Consider the following 20,433-nt stretch of genomic DNA (forward strand, 5'->3'; position numbering starts at 1 on the left):
TAGATGGTTGGCTCACCCATACAGAATGCTAGGAAGGACACAAAATGAGACCATAGGGATTTCAGGATTACTACCCTGAGCATAAATAACCTTATACTCATCACTGTAGACATCACTATGGACAAAAGAAATTCAGTTTCCCTCAATAAAACATGAAGATAACCTCAACTCAGTGCCAAGCTCAACCTTATGACAAATGTCACCCATCCTAAAATACTTCCACTTATACTTCCTAGAGAACAGATTTTCCAGTACCTGAAACTAGGACTAGGTTCATATTACACAACAGTTTCCATTGTATTTAGACCTTTGTTATGGAAAGGGGTTCCTCTGAAATTCTCAGGGTAGACTTGAGTGATCTCTCAACTTCAGGTATCTCCAGAAGCAGCAGTAGCTATCTGTGGAAGACAGCAAGCCACTAAGCAGATTCTGCAATGGTACTGAGTACAAATATCAGGATCAGGCCTTAAATTTGAAGCCCTGTGTGTGCAAAGCCATCCATGTTGAGATCTTTCATGGACCATTCATAGCTTTACCTCTAGTTTATATGTACTCAAAAAGCATCACTAACCCCAAACTCTATGATGACACTAATCTCTGACTTACAATTAATCAGGGCCGGGCGCGGTGGCTCACGCCTATAATCCTAGCACTCTGGGAGGCCAAGGTAGGACTGTCGCTCAAGGTCAGAGGTTCGAAACCAGCCTAAGCAAGAGCAAGACCCCGTCTCTACTATAAATAGAAAGAAATTAATTGGCCAACTAATATATAGAGAAAAAATTAGCCAGGCATGGTGGTACATGCCTGTAGTCCCAGCTACTCAGGAGGCTGAGGCAGGAGAATCACTTGACCCCAGGAGTCTGAGGTTGCTGTGAGCTAGGCTGACGCCACGGCACTCTAGTCCGAGCAACAGAGTGAGATTCTGTCTAAAAATATATAGAGATATAGATATAGATATATATAAATGAGTTCCAGAGATCTTCTTTATTTTTTTAAAAAAAAACAACCAAAATGTATTTATTTAATATACCTCACAAGGGCTCAACCAGAGACTTAATTTAAAAAACAGAAACAAAATAATAACAACACAGCTCAAGATACAGAGTCCTATACAGAAATCTTAGAAAGGACAGACCATCTAAGAAAAAAAAAGACAACACAGGAGAGTCCGGATAGCCCTGGTCAGGGCTCCTGGCTGGACACCTGCTTTGAGTAGGTTTCCTTCAGGTACTTCTTAAAAGCTGTGGGGTTTTTCCAGAGCTCAGCAGCATGTGTGTTCAAAGGACTATCAGTGTTGGGTTCTCCTAGCAGGCTCTGAATGGGAAGCAGGATGCTCCTGACGTCATATAGGGCAGACCACTTGTCCTTCAGGATGTCCAGGCGGATGTTACCCTGGGTGTCCACACTGGGGTGGTAGCAGGGCGTGAGGAACTTCACCGTGGGTGCGTTGGAAAGGTAACCACTGGGAAACTCTAGGGAGAGCTTATACCTCAGGTCTTCATATACTGTGCCGGCTGCTCCATGGATGGTCCCTACCCATTTGAAAAGGTTGTCTGATTCAGGAAAGGCAGAAATTCCTTTGTCACCGGACATCATGGGGGTCATCAGCTCCTGCTGCAACCTTTTGCCCACGGGGCCGGGGCGGCTCCCCCGCTAGGCTAGGTTCAGGTGGCGGGTTTGTGAGGCCATCCGGGCGACGCTGGCAAGAAGACAGGAACACTGAAAACTCGGCTGCAACTGCCCAGAGATCTTCTTTAAAACATAGTGCCTATAGTTATTAATATTGTAGTGTGCACTTAAAAAGTTAAGAAGGTTAAGTAAGCCAATCACAAGATGAAGCTAAAAAAAAATTAAAAATAATAATAAAAAAAAAAAGTTAAGAAGGTAGGTTTGGCCGGGCGCGGTGGCTCACGCCTGTAATCCTAGCTCTCTGGGAGGCCGAGGCGGTGGATTGCTCGAGGTCAGGAGTTCGAAACCAGCCTGAGCAAGAGCGAGACCCCATCTCTACTATAAATAGAAAGAAATTAATTGGCCAACTAATACATATACAAAAAATTAGCCAGGCATGGTGGCGCATGCCTGTAGTCCCAGCTACTCGGGAGGCTGAGGCAGGAGGATTGCTTGAGCCCAGGAGTTTGAGGTTGCTGTGAGCCAGGCTGCCGCCATGGCACTCACTCTAGCCTGGGCAACAAAGTGAGACTCTGTCTCAAAAAAATAAATAAATAAATAAATAAAAATTAAAAAAAAAGAAGGTAGATTTCAGATTAAGTATTCTCACAACAACAAAAACAAAACTGAAGAGGCATAAGGAAACTTTTGGAGGAGATGGATATGTCTATTACCTTAACTGTGGTGATGGTTTCAGAAGTGTAGGCATATGTCTAAACTCATCAAATTGTATACATTATATGTAGTTGTTTTTTTTTTTGAGACAGAGTCTCGCTTTGTTGCCCAGGCTAGAGTGAGTGCCGTGGCTTCAGCCTAGCTCACAGCAACCTCAAACTCCTGGGCTAAAGCAATCCTCCTGCCTCAGCCTCCCGAGTAGCTGGGACTACAGGCATGCACCACCATGCCCGGCTAATTTATATATATATATATTAGTTAGCCAATTAATTTGTTTCTATTTATAGTAGAGATAGGGGTCTCGCTCTTGCTCAGGCTGGTTTCGAACTCCTGACCTCGAGTAATCCGCCCGCCTCGGCCTCCCAGAGTGCTAGGATAACAGGCATGAGCCACCGTGCCCGGCCCTATATGTAGTTTTTAATATATTAATTATACTTCAGAACAGTGGTTTTTTAAAAATATTCCATTGATTTGGGGCATTCTTTTCTGTTATAAAACAACAATTAGTTTCTGAGCCACTGTATCTTTTATTAGTCAGAAAATATGAATGTTGTCCAGGCACGGCGGCTCACGCCTGTAATCCCAGCACTCTGGGAGGCCGAGGTGGGCGGATCATTTGAGCTCAGGGGTTCGAGACCAGCCTGAGCAAGAGCAAGACCCCGTCTGTACCATAAATAGAAAGAAATTAGCTAGACAACTAAAAATATATAGAAAAAATTAGCCGAACATGATAGTCCATACCTGTAGTCCCGGCTACTCAGGAGGCTTAGGCAGAAGTATTGCTTGAGCCCAGGAGTTTGAGGTTGCTGTGAGCTAGGCTGGCGCCACGGCACTCACTCTAGCCTGGGCAACAGAGTGAGACTCTGTCTCAAAAAAAAAAAAAAAGAAAAGAAAAGAAAATATGAATGTATATGTGGAAAGAATTCTAACCAAAAAGGATGATCAGAACTGGCTGACTCAACACCCTATGGCTTCACATATTAGAAGAACAGGTTTGAACCTTAATCTTCTCATCTGTCTGAGTCATTTAGTTTTGAGTTGCTTTGCATGCACTTCTAGCTCATTTCTCAAGGTCACTCTGTTTCTTGTGCTTCTTGGGTGATTTTCTCAGCTGATTTGCTATCTGTTCCACTGATATTTTATGGTCTTTGCAAAATATGATTTATTTTAAATCCCCTGAGGTTAAAGAGATAAAACTATCACGAGTCTTCTTAAATTTTTCAACATGTTAAAATTTTAAATATCAATCTCTTCCAGGCTTTTCACAGAGGCAATATTACTTATATCTTTTTTTTTTAAATGGCTACTTTCTCATCTCCCCTATAGCAAGTAACTGAAATTGACAAAGGAAAGCCATATAATTTGTAATCAGCAATTGACCACATATTATATATTTATCATTGAAATGACTTCCAAGACTAAGTGAAATTGTGCTCCAAGTTTTAAGATACAAAGGTACAGGAAATACAAGGTATAGGAAATTAAGGGAATTATGAAGAAGTACCATCCTAGGATTTGAATACTAGGAAAGGCAATAATCTGAATTGTAATAGTGGCTCTCACTGACCTTCGGCAGATCACTTCATTCAATTGCCATCTTACTTTCCCTATTTAAAATGCTTATAATAATACTCATGTCTCTTGGATATGTCAAAAGAATTGCCCAATTGTTAAGTTGTAAAGCACTGAGGAAATTCAAACTCTTGCTCTGAAAACAATGAGTGCATGCTATAATATAAACATAAAACTGCACATTTGCCTATCTTATTTTGTTTATATTTTGAACACTGAAGACATTTGACAGTACAGCAACCTAAAGGAAACAGGATATGGAAAATTATGTCCAAACTATCCATTTTTGAAAGTCCTTCCTAAAAACATGATCACTCTTCCTCTGGAAGACATTAATCATATACCAATAGCTCTCTAGAAAACAGAAATTAAAAATATGTCCTGTAACTTCTATAACTATCAGGGAAATATTTTATATTTCCTTTGGATGGTATGAAGAAATATTTCCTTCAAGGTATCTTTCACTTATAAGATCCTAGAAGGCAGAAACCATGCTTATACATCTTGTATATATATCCCCATGGTAACCCAGACCGTGCCTCACATATAATATGGGGCCCCATGTATATTTGCTCTCTCTGCTTGAAGCTGGCAGTGGAAGATAAGTCAAGGTCCCTGCTCTCAAACAATGACTCACACACTATTAAACTGTCTTAAATAACCCTAACACAATGTGCTAAAACAAAGGTATGTTTAATATACATGAGAACACAGAGTATGAGAGGAATTAGCAAGGAATCATTAAAAGGAAGGTGACATTTTAGCCTAAAAAGACAAATAAGAGCTTACCATACACAAAAGGAGCAAACAAGTGGAGGGAACAGCACAAGGAAAACATGATACACATAAGGTTGAATGAGTAGAACAATGTGTGAAGCGCAGAGCAGGAGGTAGCAGTGGTAGAAGATGAGACTGGAAATGTAATGCGGCCATGTTATAAACGCCTTATGTTCTACACCAAAGAATTTGCATTCTATCTCTAGACAAACGATCTCCAAAGTGGGGTGCACTCATCCAAGAGCATATGCGGGCCGGGCGCGGTGGCTCACGCCTGTAATCCTAGCACTCTGGGAGGCCGAGGCGGGAGAATTGCTGGAGGTCAGGAGTTCGAGACCAGCCTGAGCAAGAGCGAGACCCCATCTCTACTATAAATAGAAAGAAATTAATTGGCCAACTAATATATATATAGAAAAAATTAGCCAGGCATGGTGGCGCATGCCTGTAGTCCCAGCTACTTGGGAGGCTCAGGCAGGAGGATCGCTTGAGCCCAGGAGTTTGAGGTTGCTGTGAGCTAGGCTGACACCACAGCACTCACTGTAGCCTGGGCGACAAAGGGAGACTCTGTCTCAAAAATAAAAAGAGCATATGTGAAATGATCCAGGGAAAAAATCAGAACATTTATAGTTAACTTTTCTCATCCTTTTTAATTTTGTAGATGAGTTTTTTATTGATATATAATAGTTATACATATTTTGAGGGTACATGTGATATTTTGGTATAGGCAAGCAATGAGTAACAATTAAATCAGGGTAACAGATGTCCATCACTTCAAACATTTATCTTTTGTGTTAGGAACATTCCAATTTTTGTCTTCTAGCTAATTTGAAAATATACAATAAATTATTGTTAATTATAATCTCCCTACCGGGGAGAGAAACTAGATAAATACTAGAATTTATTCCCTCTAACTGCATTTTTAAAACCATTAACCAACATTTTTTTATCCCTCCATCCCCTCTACCCTTTCCAGCCTCCTATAACTACCATTAACTCTCTCCATTCACTTTTTTAGCTCCCACATATGAGTGAGAACATACAATATTTGTCTTTTTGTGTCTGGCTTATTTCACTCAACATGACCTCCAATTTCATCCCTATTGCTGAAAATGACAGAATTTCATACTCTTCTATGGCTAAATAAAATTCCATTGTGTGTGTATATATATGTCTGTGTGTGTATATATATATATATATATACACACACATCACATTTTCTTTATCCATTCACCCATTGATAGACACTTAGGTTGATTCCATTTCTTGGCTATTGTGTATAATGCTTCAATAAACATGGAAATGCAGATATCTCTTTGATATACTAATTTCCCTTGTTTTTTATACCCAGCAGTGGGATTCCTGGATTATATATTTGTTCTATTTTTAGTTTTTTGGGGAACCTACATACTGTTTGTATAATGGCTATATTAATTCACATTCCCACCAATAGTGTATAAGACTTCCCTTTTCTCTGATTCCTTACCAGCATTTGTTATTTTTTGTCTTTGTGATGATAGCAATTCTAGCTGGGGCAAGATAATATCTCATTATGGCTTTGATTTGCATTACTCAGATGATTTAGTGATATCGAGCATTTTTTTCATATACCTGTTGGCCTTCTGTATGTCTTCTTTAAAGAAATGTCTATGCAGGTCTTTTGCCCACTTTTTACCTAGATTTTTGGGTTTTTTGCTATTGAGTTGTTTGAGTTCTTTGCATATTCTGGTTATTAATCTGTTGTTGATAGATAGTTTGTAGTTCATCCTTTTTAAGTCCTAAGTGTTTGTATTGTGTGTATGTATGTGAGAGAGAAAAAGTGTTTGTAGTGTGTATATGTATGAGAGAGAGAAAAAGAGAGAAAGAAAAAATATATATATTTATAAAGAAATATATATACATGTTGTGTTGTTGGGGCTGAAAAACCAATACTGCAGGCTGAGCTCGGTGGCTCATGCCTGTAATCCTACTCTCTGGGAGGCCAAGGCGGGTGGATCGTTTGAGCTCAGGAGTTCCAGAACAGCCTGAGCAAGAGGGAGACCCCGTCTCTACTATAAATAGAAATAAATTAGCTAGATAACTAAAAGTATATATAGAAAAAAATAGCCGGGCATAGTGGTGCATGCCTGTAGTCCCAGTTACTCAGGAGGCTGAGACAGGAGGATTGCTTGAGCTCAGGAGTTTGAGGTTGCTGTGAGCTAGGCTGATGCCATGGCACTCTAGCCTGGGAAAGAGAGAGAGAGAGAGAGAGAGAGAGAGAGAGAGAGAGCGAGCTCAGTGCAAGGACCCGTGTTAGGAACTGCTCAGCTTGCAAAGATAAATAAGACTTGGTCCCAGCTCTTAGAAACCTACAGTCATAAAAGGAAACTAAAACAGTTAAACAGGCCAGGCGCAGTAGCTCACGCCTATAATCCTAGCACTCTGGGACGCCGAAGCGGGCAGATTGCTCAAGGTCAGGAGTTCGAAACACCCTGAGTAAGAGGGAGACCCTGTCTCTACCATAAATAGAAAGAAATTAATTGGCCAACTAATATATATATAGAAAAAATTAGCCAAGCATGGTGGCACATGCCTGTAGTCCCAGCTACTCAGGAGGCTGAGACAGGAGGATTGCTTGAGCCCAGGAGTTTGAGGTTGCTGTGAGCTAGGCTGACACCACAGCACTCATTCTAGCCTGGGCAACAAAAAAAAAACAGTTAAACAAACAACTACTAACTACAAAATTCCATTTAGAATGTGACATGTATCTTAAAAGAGATACAATGAAAATCAAATGGGAGCTCCTAAGATGGGCAAAGTCATTTTGCAAAGCAAATTTAACCCAAGAAAATGCTAATAGCTAACACAAACACATGCGGAAACTTACTACTCACCAGGTACCGTACTGTGATTTACATGCATTATCATATTTGATTATTTAATCCTTAAAACATCCCTATGAGGTTGTTTCTATCACTATCTTCATTTTACAAAAAAGGAAAACAGCTAGAGGCTTTTGAACTAGGCACTCTGCCCAAAAGATGCTCCTTTCCCTTCCAAAGACAGGACAGGGGAGGTAGGAAGGTCAGCCGTCACGTGCTATGCTGCTCCATGCGGTTATTGGCTATTGAGCACTTGAAATATGGACAGTCCTAAGGGAGATGTGCTGTAAGTACAAAATACACATTGGGGGTTTCAAAGATTTATTAATAGTACCAGAAAAAAGTATATCTCATTAATAACTTTATATTGATTACATGTACATGTTGTACTGATACATTGGGTTAAATAACATATATTATAAAATTAATTTCAATAATTTTTTTAAGTCAAATTAATTTCATCTGTTATTTTACATTATATTTCTACTGAACAGTGCTGGTCTAGAGTATTGGTGAAGGAAAGAATTGCCAACTGAAAAATAATCAAATAGCATCAATAACAATCTTCTATGGTTGTAAGCAATCAGGAAGTAAATGGCAGGGGAAAAAAAAGGAACATGGTGTCATCAAACACATTTTTTTTTTGAGACAGAGTCTCACTGTGTTTGCCCTGGCTAGAGTGTCATGGCATTAGCCTAGCTCACAGCAACCTCAAACTCCTGGCCTTAAGCAACCCTGCTGCCTCAGCCTCCTGAGTAGCCTGAATAGCTGGGACTACAGGCATGCGCCACCATGCCCGGCTAATTTTTTCTATATATATTAGTTGGCCAATTGATTTCTTTCTATTTATAATAGAGACAGGGTCTTGCTCTTGGTCAGGCTGGTTTCGAACTCCTGACCTTGAACGATCTGCCTGCCTCGGCCTCCCAGAGTGCTAGGATTATAGGCGTGAGCCACTTCGCCCGGCCTCATCAAAGAATCAAAGACTTTTTAAAAAATCCTTCCCTACATCCTCCTGGTTAAGAATAATTAACTAATTAATTAAAAATAAAAATCCTCTTGGGAAGATTACAAAACAAAAACAAAATGCTGCTTTCTCACATTGGAAAAAAAATAAATTTAAAATAAAATTTAAAAATTAACAAAAAATATAAAACAAAACAACAAAAGTTCCCCCTCTAGGCATAGAATTAATGACACACTAGTAGGAAGTGCACCCAGTGCCCAGGTCTAATTTTCTAATATCATTCTCCTTGTAGAAATGTAAGGGACAGAGAACATACAAGATGAGCCTGAAACATCTTATTGCACCAGAAAGTAAGGTAGTGCTCAAAAAACACAACAAGGACATGTGAAAGAGACACAGAAGACACAACTGACAGAGCTCCCAGTCACCAAAACTGGAACAATTTGAGCAAGAAAAAAAAAAAAACAAACATAGTGTTGCATTATACCCCAAAGTATAAAATAAATAATCATGACTTCATACTAATATAAATCAATGAGTTAGGCCAGGCACAGTGGGCTCATGCCTATAACCCTAACTAGCACTTTGGGAGGAGGGCAAGGCAGAAGGATCACCGGAGGCCAGAAGTTCAAGACCAGCCTGAAAAACATACTGAGACTCCATCTCTACAAAAAATAAAAAAATTACCCCAGCATAGTGGCTTGCCCCTGTAGTTCCAGTTTCTTGGGCAGCTGAGGCAGGAGGATCACTTAAGCCCAGGAGTTTGAGGTTGTAGTAAACCATGACTGTGCCACTGCACTCTAGCCTAAGGGACAGAGTGCAACCTTGTCTCAAAAAATAATAATAATAAATAATTGAGTAAATAGGTGGGGCAGGGGAAAAATAATTGAGTAAATAAATGAGGGAGAATGGACAAATCTCCCATATAAAAGAATTCTGGGCTGTAATCCTAGCACTCTGGGAGGCAGAGGCAGGAGGATCGCTCAAGGTCAGGACTTCAAGACCAGCCTGAGCAAGAGCGAGACCCCTGTCTCTACTAAAAAAAAAATAAAGAAATTAATTGGCCAACTAAAAATATAGAAAAAAAAATTAGCGGGGCATGGTGGCACATGCCTGTAGTCCCAGCTACTCGGGAGGCTGAGGCAGAAGCATTGCTTGAGCCCAGGAGTTTGAGGTTGCTGTGAGCTAGGCTGACGCTGATACCACAGCACTCTAGCCTGGGTAACGAAGTAAGACTCTGTCTCAAAAAGAAAAAAAGAATTCTGCCCCTCAAACTGGTGGAGTATACATAATTCCCCCTCCCTTAAGTGAAGAATATACATACTAACTTCCTTCCAAAGAAAAAAGTATGGAAAGGGAGAAAAATAGAGTAACTTTACAGGGCAAAAACACCTGACAAACACTACCTCAGGCATGTGATGTGATGAAGCTTATCATTACCAGTGATAATGATCAGTGATAAGGTATGTTGACAGCACATTCCCTTGAAATTATACCGTGAGAATGGCATTTTACCCTTTTGATCTCCCCTTAAAAATCCATAACCCCAGTCTAATTATAAGAAAAACACCAGACAAACCCTAATTGAGAGATTTTCTATAAAACTCACTGGTACTCTACAAAACTGTCAAAGTCAGCAAAAAACAAGGAAAGTCTGACCTATCCTTATGAAATGTAATGTGGCGTCATGGATGGATCCTGAGACGGAAAGAGAACATTAAGTAAAAACTAAACAAATACAAATTAAGTGTGAATTTCAGTTAATAATAATCAACTAATATTAGCTCATTAGTTGTGCCAAAGATATCATAATAGAAGATCTTAACAGGTCAAACTAGGCAAAAGGTACAAAGAATTTACTATGCTATCTTTCCTACTTTTCTGTAAACCTAAAACTTCTCAAATAAAAACTGCATTTTTAGGCTGGGTGCGGTCATTCATGCCCATAATCCTAGCACTCTGGGAGGTCGAGGTGGTGGATCATTTGAGCTCAGGAGTTTGAGACCAGCCTGAGCAAGAGCGAGACTCCCTCTCTACTAAAAAAAAATTTAAAGAAATTAGCTAGATAACTACAAATATATAGAAAAAAAAGTTAGCTGGGCACGGTGGCACATGCCTGTAGTCCCAACTACTCGGGAGGCTGAGGCAGGAGGATCGCTTGAGCCCAGGAGTTTGAGGTTGCTGTGAGCTAGGCTGACGCCATAGTACTGTAGTTAGGGCAACAGAGTGAGACTCTGTCTCAAAAAAAACAAATTGTATTTTTTTTTTTTTTTTTTTTTTTTTTGGAGATAGAGTCTCGTTTTGTTGCCCAAGCTAGAGTGAGTGCCGTGGCATCAGCCTAGCTCACAGGAACCTGAAACTCCTGGGCTCAATCAATCCTCCTGCCTCAGCTTCCCCAGTAGGTGGGACTTCAGGCATGTGCCACCACGCCTGGCTAATTTTTTCTATATGTATTAGTTGGCCAATTAATTTCTTTCTATTTTTAGTAGAGACAGGGTCTCACTCTCCCCCCACTACCAACAGACTGAATGGACCCCATTCTTGGGCAAGGGGTTTCCCTAAAACTGAGTTGCTAGCCATGAGAAGGTCAGACACGCCTCATCATGCTCCCCTTTCTTCTTGTAGTTATCCTGTGTATCTCATTAACAAGTGTAAGGTTATGCAAGACAAACCTTCAGGTCCTCAATATACATAATAAAATCACTTGAGTCAGGGTATATGTCCAGAGCCTTGTCTCTGATTAACAGACTTTTATCTTAACACATTAACTGCCACGAGCCCCTGACTTACACATCTCTATATCTTGGGAGCCCAGAAAACTATTTTTCAAGTTGCATATAACTCATGCACAGAAAACAATAAAATATAACAAATTTTTCATTAAATTAGAAAGGATCCTTTTGTTTTTGACATTTTTATTCTATTTTTATAATAAAACACCATGGCCACAAGGAAAAAATATATTTTCTAGTGTGGCAATGTATTAACTTAAAACATTCCAAGCCTTTAGACAAAGCTTTATTTCTTTAACCAATTAGTAATCAAAGAGTCTTTAAACCCTTCTATAACCTGTATGCCCCCACTTTGAGATGTCCCACCTTTTCAGGCCAAATCAATGGACGCCTTCCATGTATTGATTTAAGTCTTTACCTGTAATTCCTGTCTCCCTGAAATGTATAAAACCAAACTGTGGCCAGGCGCGGTGGCTCACGCCTGTAATCTTAGCACTCTGGGAGGCCGAGGAGGGCGGATTGCTCAAGGTCGGGAGTTCGAAACCAGCCTGAGCGAGACCCTGTCTCTACTAAAAATAGAAAGAAATTAATTGACCAACTAAAAGTATATATACAAAAAATTAGCCAGGCATGGTGGTCCATGCCTGTAGTCCCAGCTACTCGGGAGGCTGAGGCAGGAGGATCGCTTGAGCCCAGGAGTTTGAGGTTGCTGTGAGCTAGGCTGACGCCACAGCACTCACTCTAGCCTGGGCAACAAAAGTGAGACTCTGTCTCAAAAAGAAAAAAAAAAAACCATGGCCCAACCACAGCAAGTCTACTTCCTCAAGGCTTCTTGAGCGTAGCTCTAAGCCATGTTTCTCAAATTTGGCTCAGAATAAACCTCTTTAAATTATTTTACAGAGGCCAGCCTGGTGGCTCATGACTATAATCCTAGCACTCTAGGAGGCAGGAAAATCGCTTCAGCTCCAGAGTCTAAGACCAGCCTGAGCAAGACTGAGACCCCAGACCTCTATTTTTTTTACTAAAAAAAAAAAAAGAAAAGAAACAAAATTAGCCAGGCAAGTAAAATCAGAAAAAATTAGCCAGGCATGGTGACACATGTCTGCAGTCCCAGCTTCTAGGGGGGTGCTGAGGCAGAAGGATTGTTTGAGCTCAAGAGTTTGAAGTTGCTGTGAGCTAGGCTGACCCTATGGCACTCTAGCCTGGGCAACAAGGGGAGACTCTGTCTCAAAAATAAATAAATAAATAAATCATTTTACAGAGTTTAGCTTCTTTTTCGTGGACATCCTTATAACCTTGCTGTTCCTCTGTAACTTCTACAACCTTAGTCTTTTGGGTGCTTGTTAGCAATACAGAATCTCAGGCCCATCCCAAATGTATTAGGCTTCTAATACAGAACCAATAGGAGATAAGAGACAGAGATAGTTGAAGGGAGGGGGGAGAGGGAGGTAGGGAAGAGGGGAGAGAGGAGAGAGATTATAGGGTTGTGGCTCACACAATATAGGCCAGAGGACTCCAAACACGGAGCTAGTCTTTTGTTCTTTCGATTGAATGAGGCCAACACACATTATGGAGGAAAACCAGCGTTACTCAAAGCTCACTTAACGTCATCCAAAAACACCCTTCACGTAGATACATGAAATTAACCATCACACCCGACCTGCCAAATCTGGATCTACATTTTAAAAGGACCTGCCAGGTGATTGTGAGCATAATCAAGTTTGGGTGGCATTTTTCCACAACCCTCTGGGAGTTTAAAATCTGCATGGTAATTTCAGTAACTCAGAAACAAGGCTTGATTTTGTTGTTTTAACTTGAAAACTTCCCCAGTATTTACTGACCTGGAGGTCGGGGATGCCTTCAGAAATCCTCACCGTCCTTGCTGGGCAAAGGACCCTCCCCTTCATTCCTGCGTGGACCTTGCCAAGCCTCTTGCCTGGTTTACTGAATTATCGGCTCGAGTTTTCCCTGTCTACCCGAACTCCCCGAGAGCACCCCCACATCTTACTTTCTATCTCCCCAGAGATGGCCTATGCTACCCATGACAGACAGCTGCTGAATGCACTCGGTCCTGCCAGCGGCTCCAGCTCTGCCCTGCCAAGGCCAGTTTCCCGGTTTCTTAATTTTCCTAGTTACACTTTCTCAGAGTCAGCAAATGCTGGCACAATCTGTCGGAATTAAACCTGCAGGGGGGATATAACACACTCACGCACGTCGGAGGGCTCTACAGCTGGAACCATATGAAACTGCCCATACTGGATTACTTTTACTTATAAAATCGACAATTTCATGGGGCACAACATAAATATATTCTCCTTTACTGTTTTTCCACCTCAAGAGCTCTTGCGGGGACAAGGTGCCGTCACGGGGTAGTAGACTGAACAAAGGTTGCTAACAGTCGTGGCGATTTACTGCTGACGACCGGACGTCAAATGCACGCCATCCGCCTTCCTACTTCGACCGAAGCCCTCCCCGTGGTTAGGCAAGATCCAGTCCCCACCGCTCGCCGCCAGGCTGCAGCTCATCCTCGCTCCCGGAGGGGCGGCCCCTGCGCCTCCCAAGGGGGCAGAGTTCCGAGAACCGCGCGCCAGGCGAGCGCACAGCGGCGGGCAGGGCCGGGTCTCCCGGAAGTGCGCCGCGCCCCGCCGACCCGGCCACGGCTGCCCGCACCTAAGATGGCGGCGGGGGCGGGGCCGCAGCGACACGACGTGGCCGGGGCGGTGCCAAGCCGGGGGCGGTACCTGCGGGCGCCCCCGCCCGCCCAGCCCCTCCGGCTTGGCACAGGGGCTGCGGCACTGGAGGCCGGGCGCTCCTCTTAGCCGGACCGCGAGCGCACCTGCTCCCCGTGGGCGTCATGAGGTCCCCGGCCGTGAACGATGGCGAGGAGGGCACAGACAGCACGCCCCTTCTGCAGGGCGCCCCGCGGGCCGAAGCCGGTAAGCGGCCGGGCCGTCGAGGGGCTGCGGTCGGGCGCCGGTCCTGGGGCGAGCGTGGCCGGGCTAGCCGCATCTTGGGCTGGTGGGGCTGGAGCCACCGGGGGACTCGAGGAAGGGGAGCCCATTCAGGGCCCCACTCAGGCTCTGCCCGCCTCGGAGCCCAGAAGCCCACGGGACCCCGGGGGGCGGGCGGGGACTGCGAGGGCGAGGGCGGGCGGGGGACTCGGGCGGGGCCTCGGCAGGTGCAGCCCCGCGGGGCCGGGCTCGCGGTGGTTTTCGGTAGTGCTGGGCTGGGGACCCCGCGAAAGAGGGAACTGGGAGAGAGCCTTCAAATCAGTGGGCAGAGCGCGGGGCGGAGGACCCCAGTGTAAGAGCGAACTGGGGGAGAGGTCTGCAAATCAGTGGGTCTAGGGCCAGGTGGAGCTGCTAGCTCTCCTTCCCTGTCGCCGCCAGGTCTCTGCAACTGCATATCCGTCGGCATGTGATCTGGCCGCTCCTAGGGCGGGGAGGGGAGACAAAAAAAAGACTGGGGTTAACATTTGTGAGTATGCGGAGGGCAATTATTGCACAATAGCCCAGGGAACATCTTGACATTGTCCAGTAAGAGACTAAAATATTGCAGACATTTCATTTTTTACCCCGTCTAGCAGTCCACAGTTTTAGTTAGGTAACAGTTCTGTTATCCTCGAGATAGGATATCTAAAGAGCCCTAAGGCAATTTGCCAAAGGTATTGCAACAAATCGAAAAGGAGGTACTTCTCAAAGCATCTCCCCTGAATTTGGGGAAATTAAAACATTTTATTTTGATATTTTTGTAACATAACTTTTTTAAAAGTGATGAAAATTAAATAACAAATTAGTTTCCATGTACTCTATAGTTTCAAAGATGTGTGCATGAGAGTCGAAATGGAAATTTGACTTTTGCTGACCGAGTACATTAATAGTTTTCTGTGTTGTCTTTGTTTTTTGTTTTTAATGCTACCAGATGGTGGCAGTAGAGGTAGCAACATGATAGCTCCATGCAGCAGCTGGGAGTTTATTTTAGTCAACTCTCAATGCACCAAATACTGTACCATGGTGATGTTTTACCTGGAAGTTGTACTTATTTTCATAAACTAATATTTTTCTGTGGCATTTACAGTTAGAATTTTATAATATTTCTCTGTAAAATAATATAACAAATGCCATAATATATTCCCTAGAAATTACTATATTCTGTTGCAACTGGAAAATATGTATATATAATCAAAATTTAACTCAAATGTTAAAAACATTGTCTGGAAAATACACATTAAAACCTCAACGAGCCATTTTGCACCCCTTAGAATGGCTAAAACCAAAAAGACTGTGAACACCAAATGCAGGGATATGAAATAACTAGAACTCTACTACATTGCTAATAACAGTGTAGAATGGTACATCTACTTTGGAAAACTATTGAACTGTTTCTTTAAAGTTAAACATACATCATCATATGACCACACAATGTTTATGGCAGCTTTGTTCGTAATAGTGAAAAACAACAAACAACCTAGGTAGCCATCCATTGGTGAATGATAAATTGTGATATATCTGTACAATGGAATGAACAGGAACAAACTGCTGATACTCATAACAACATGGATAATTCTCAAAAACATGCTGAACAAAAGGAGCCACCATATTAATGTATGAGTCCATGAATATGAAGTTCTAGAAAAAGCAAAACAAATACTATATATGGTAACAGAAAGCAGTTCAGTGATTGCCTGGAAGGTGTAGGCAGGAGGGAATGGACTGAAGAGAGGCACTAGCGTGCTTTTCGGGGTGACAGAAAAGTTCTACATCTTGATCTTTGATTGGGATGGACAAGTTAATTGAAAAAGGAGAAAATTAGCTCATAGCATCACTTCTATAAACAATCCCTGCCTGGTTTATAAGTTGAGTGTATAGATCTTTGGTATTAGCCCTGTTCTTCCTGGCTTGATGAGGCTGCCTTCATTATAGCAATTTCCTTTCTTATTTTTACTGTTTGCATACTCACTGGAGAGCAAGTGAGGTAGAAATAGTAGGAACACATTATTTTTGATATTAAATTATAAAGGTTTTACAAAGAAGGAGCCTACAGTTATAGGGTATTGCATTAGTCAACAATATTTTAAATTAAGCCATGTGTCTGAGGTGTAGTGAGCAGGACAAGACAGGAGAAAAGAGGTGGAAAAAACAATTATGAGTATAACAACTTTATAGAAGACTCCAGGGGTTACCTCATTTACCTCTCAGCAATGCCCCTATCCCAGCTTTAGTAATAGTTATATACGATGTGTGGTCTAATAAGGGAAACAAAATGACCTTTTTTTTTTTTTTTTTTTGAGACAGAGTCTCATTCTGTTGCCCAGGCTAGAGTGCCATGGTGTCAGCCTAGCTCACAGCAACCTCAAACTCCTGGGCTCAAGCAATCCTTTTGCCTCAGCCTCCCGAGTAGCTGGGACTACAGGCATGCGCCACCATGCCCGGCTAATTTTTCATATATATATATTTTTAGTTGGCCAATTAATTTCTTTCTATTTTTAGTAGAGACAGGGTCTCGCACTTGCTCATGCTGGTTTCAAACTCCTGACCTTGAGCAATCCACCTGCCTCGGCCTCCCAGAGTGCTAGAATTACAGGCGTGAGCCACCACGCCTGGCTATAAGATGACCCTTAGATATATGTTTTAAAGATGAAATTATGTTTTATGTATTTAGTTTGCATGTTTAAGAAGATATGAGTAGGTGCTTAAAAAAAAAAAAAAGACTTTCCATCAGAATTATTTTTTAAAAGTTTTGGTTTTAGCCACCCTTAAAACTTCCCTTTCCATATGTTTAGATGCATTTTATTTACCTTTTATGTTTGTTTCTGGAACAAACCAGTGTGAAATTAGCTGTACCTTATCTACGCCTAAGTAAATAGTTTTGTTTTTCAGGAGAGAAAGGCTGGTAAAATGTCATAGTCATAAAATTTTACAGCAGTAAAAAGACCTCGAAGACTACCATCTAGTGGAGTGTCACTTATATGCAGGCCACTGAGGGCCATAGGTGTTAACTAAGTTGTGGAAGATTGTATTAATACATAACGGTATTATTAAGGTCTGGCCTCAGGGTTGTCCTGGATTTTAGTCCTATCCTCCTTCCTTGACACACAACATTGCCACATTTGTCTTATAGTCACATAATTTCTACTTACAAAATGCTTTATCGTTTTTCCTTGATCCTTCACAAATTTTTAAGTTTCCCACCCCACCTGGAATAAAAAAGAACATGGTTTTAAATTATGTATGCACAGTGCTTCTTTATTAAGAGAGCTAAAGTTAAAATATATTTCTTTAGTGTTAAGAATTAATACTTCTCGGCCAGGCGCGGTGGCTCATGCCTGTAATCCTAGCTCTCTGGGAGGCCAAGGCGGGCGGATTGCTCGAGGTCAGGAGTTCGAAACCAGCCTGAGCAAGAGCGAGACCCCATCTCTACTATAAATAGAAAGAAATTAATTGGCCAAATAATATATATAGAAAAAAAAAAATTAGCCGGGCATGGTGGCACATGCCTGTAGTCCCAGCCACTTGGGAGGCTGAGGCAGAAGGATTGCTTGAGCCTAGGAGTTTGAGGTTGCTGTGAGCTAGGCTGACGCCATGGCACTCATTCTAGCCTAGGCAACAAAGCGAGACTCTGTCTCAAAACAAAAAAGAATTAATACTTCTCAGTTCGGTATGATTTGACAGAATTCTTAGCAACCCAACTGTGGTTTTCCTCTCAAGCTTTTGCTTTCATGGGAGAGGATGGCTTATGCTTACGAACAACAGGACGTCTGTAGGTTTTTCTGCCTAATTCGGTAGGAGGAAGTGAGAAAATTAGGTGAAGAAGAGCAAAAGTTTCTGCTCCCACACATAAAAATTCTGCATGCACCACACTTCCCAATTATTGAAAGTTTACTTTTGTATAAATGCAATCGCTTTTGTATTTGATTAATTGGATTTTCAAAATACACTCGTACCACGTGCTTATTCAGGTTAGGACAAATCAGTTTTAGGGCTTCTAAGACACTTCTTTGTGTTTGAAGAAAGAGCATAGATCTGGAGGAGTGACTAATTACTAATTGTCAATCACAGCTCCGCTAACTAGCTGTGTGAGCTTTAGCATGTTACCTAACCTCTCTGTGCTTCCCTCGTGTCTAAATCGGAGAAAATAATATACTTAATTATAGGGTTATTGTGAAGATTAAATGAGCTAATGGAAAATACTCAGAATAGAGTCTGGCATATAGTGTTAGTTGCTATTATTATCATTTTCATTAGCAGCAGCAGCAAAGAAGACCATTTTGAGTTTGCATTCCTCAGAAAAGCTAGGCATGGAAAAATGAAGGCCCTATTCTTCATTGTCCCACTCTATCGGAACCTGTGATTTTCTATAATTCCTGTTGCTTTGTTTTCATTGATTTTTTTTCCCTCTTCTGTGGGGGTGGAGGATTTACATTAAATTTCAGATAATAACCATTGAGTTTCACAAAGATGCTTAGTGTGTGAAGGTAGTCAAATATGAGGTATGGGGTGCTGGTAGAGAGTGACTATATTACAAAATGAAGGAAAATGGCCTTGGGTCACATTGCGATAATCAGTTTTGATATTGAAATAACTGGGTCCATTTTAATGAAATCTGGTGTTTTCATATACCACATACGTGAGTATTAATTTGGGAGCTAGAAATAAGTATATATCAGGAATTAATTGCTGATAGGTAGGGTTGGACTAGTTGAATATTACTTCATGCTCCCACTCTCTTTAACACCTTACTTTTCCCAAATCCCAGTTTCCCACAAATGAGAAATAACCTCAATTCTTAAGAAATAACCTTATTTCCTAATATCTAGAAAAAGCAATAATAATAATAACAACAAATCACAGTTACTAGGTACTAAGCATAATTCTAAGTATTTTACATGTACTAAATCAGTTAATCAAAAAAATAACCTTGATACAGGCAAAACACTTGGACTGATACCTAGCACATAGTAAGTCCTCAATAAAAATTAGCCATTATTTTATGTTTTTAAATTCAGTACCCAGGCCGGGCGAGGTGGCTCACACCTGTAATCCTAGCACTCTGGGAGGCCTAGGCGGGAGGATCGCTCAAGGTCAGGAGTTCGAAACCAGCCTGAGCAAGAGTGAGAACTTGTCTTTACTAAAAATAGAAAGAAATTAATTGGCCAACTAAAAATACATAGAAAAAATTAGCCGGGCATGGTGGCGCGTGCCTGTAATCCCAGCTACTCGGGAGGCTGAGGCAGCAGGATTGCTTGAGCCCAGGAGTTTGAGGTTGCTGTGAGCTAGGCTGACGCCACAGCACTCTAGCCTGGGCAACAGAGTGAGACTCTGTATGTATGTATGTATGAATGAATGAATAAATAAATTTCAGTACCCACTGTCCTACTCAGTAATGTTAGTTCTTAGAGTTACTACAGTACGTACATATCCAGCCACCTTTGATCATTTAGAATTTCTTTCTCTCCATGTCTTATCTTCCTCATCTTCATACTTCTGTACACACTGCTGCCTTTGCTCAGATTGCTCTTCCTCCTCTGTCCTATCTGGTGACTTCCTGATCGTTATTGAAGACTCAGTCAAATATTCCTTTTCTTGTAAAGGTTTGTGTTTGGAAAAAATTTTTTACAAAAAAAATTTTTTAAGTAATTTTTTATTCTCAATTTTAAGAATTAAAAATTAAAAATATATAAATATAAAATATTCCTTCTCCAAGAGGCCTTCCCTGACTGCACGCAGATTAAAGTGCCCCCTCTGTCCCTTGTTGCATCGTACTTTATCTTACTGGTATAACTTTCTCTAGGGTGAAGAGGAGAGGAACTCATGTTTATTGAGTGCCTGCTATATAGTTCTGCTGAGTGTGCTACAGTAGTTAATTTACTCTCCACACAGCCCAGTGAGATACACAGTGGTCTTCTCATTTTAGAGCTGGGAAAGCTGAAAATGAAAACTATAAGTCAATTCTACAAAGACATACAGCCAGTGAAAATCAGAACTGAAATTTACTCCCAAGTCCCACTCTAAATGAGTCTGTGTTCTTTCAGTTATACCGACCCCCATTGGTAAGTTTAAAACACATTTTAGGGCCGGGCGCTGTGGCTCACGCCTGTAATCCTAGCTCTTGGGAGGCCGAGGCGGGCAGATTGCTCAAGGTCAGGAGTTCAAAACCAGCCTGAGCAAGAGCGAGACCCCGTCTC

General features: G+C 41.7%; 1 protein-coding gene and 1 pseudogene across 2 annotated transcripts in view; one reads left to right on the forward strand and one right to left on the reverse strand.

Annotated features, from left to right (window-relative positions):
- Positions 1–1,002: 1,002 nt before the first annotated feature.
- Positions 1,003–1,742, reverse strand: LOC142870896 (ubiquitin-conjugating enzyme E2 C pseudogene; annotated as a pseudogene).
- A 12,138-nt stretch (positions 1,743–13,880) lies between these two features.
- SLC17A5 (solute carrier family 17 member 5) overlaps positions 13,881–20,433 on the forward strand; it is an 87,941-nt gene continuing 81,388 nt past the window's right edge. The window contains exon 1 of one of the 2 annotated variants that reach the window (XM_076003184.1): positions 13,881–14,185. In XM_076003184.1, the coding sequence (XP_075859299.1) occupies positions 14,104–14,185 (82 nt within the window). In that variant the 5' untranslated portion in view covers positions 13,881–14,103. The remainder of the gene's footprint in view (positions 14,186–20,433) is intronic. The other variant, XM_012788775.2, reaches the window with a different exon arrangement.

This window comes from Microcebus murinus, chromosome 5 (assembly GCF_040939455.1).
Source record: "Microcebus murinus isolate Inina chromosome 5, M.murinus_Inina_mat1.0, whole genome shotgun sequence".
Lineage (NCBI taxonomy): Eukaryota > Metazoa > Chordata > Mammalia > Primates > Cheirogaleidae > Microcebus > Microcebus murinus.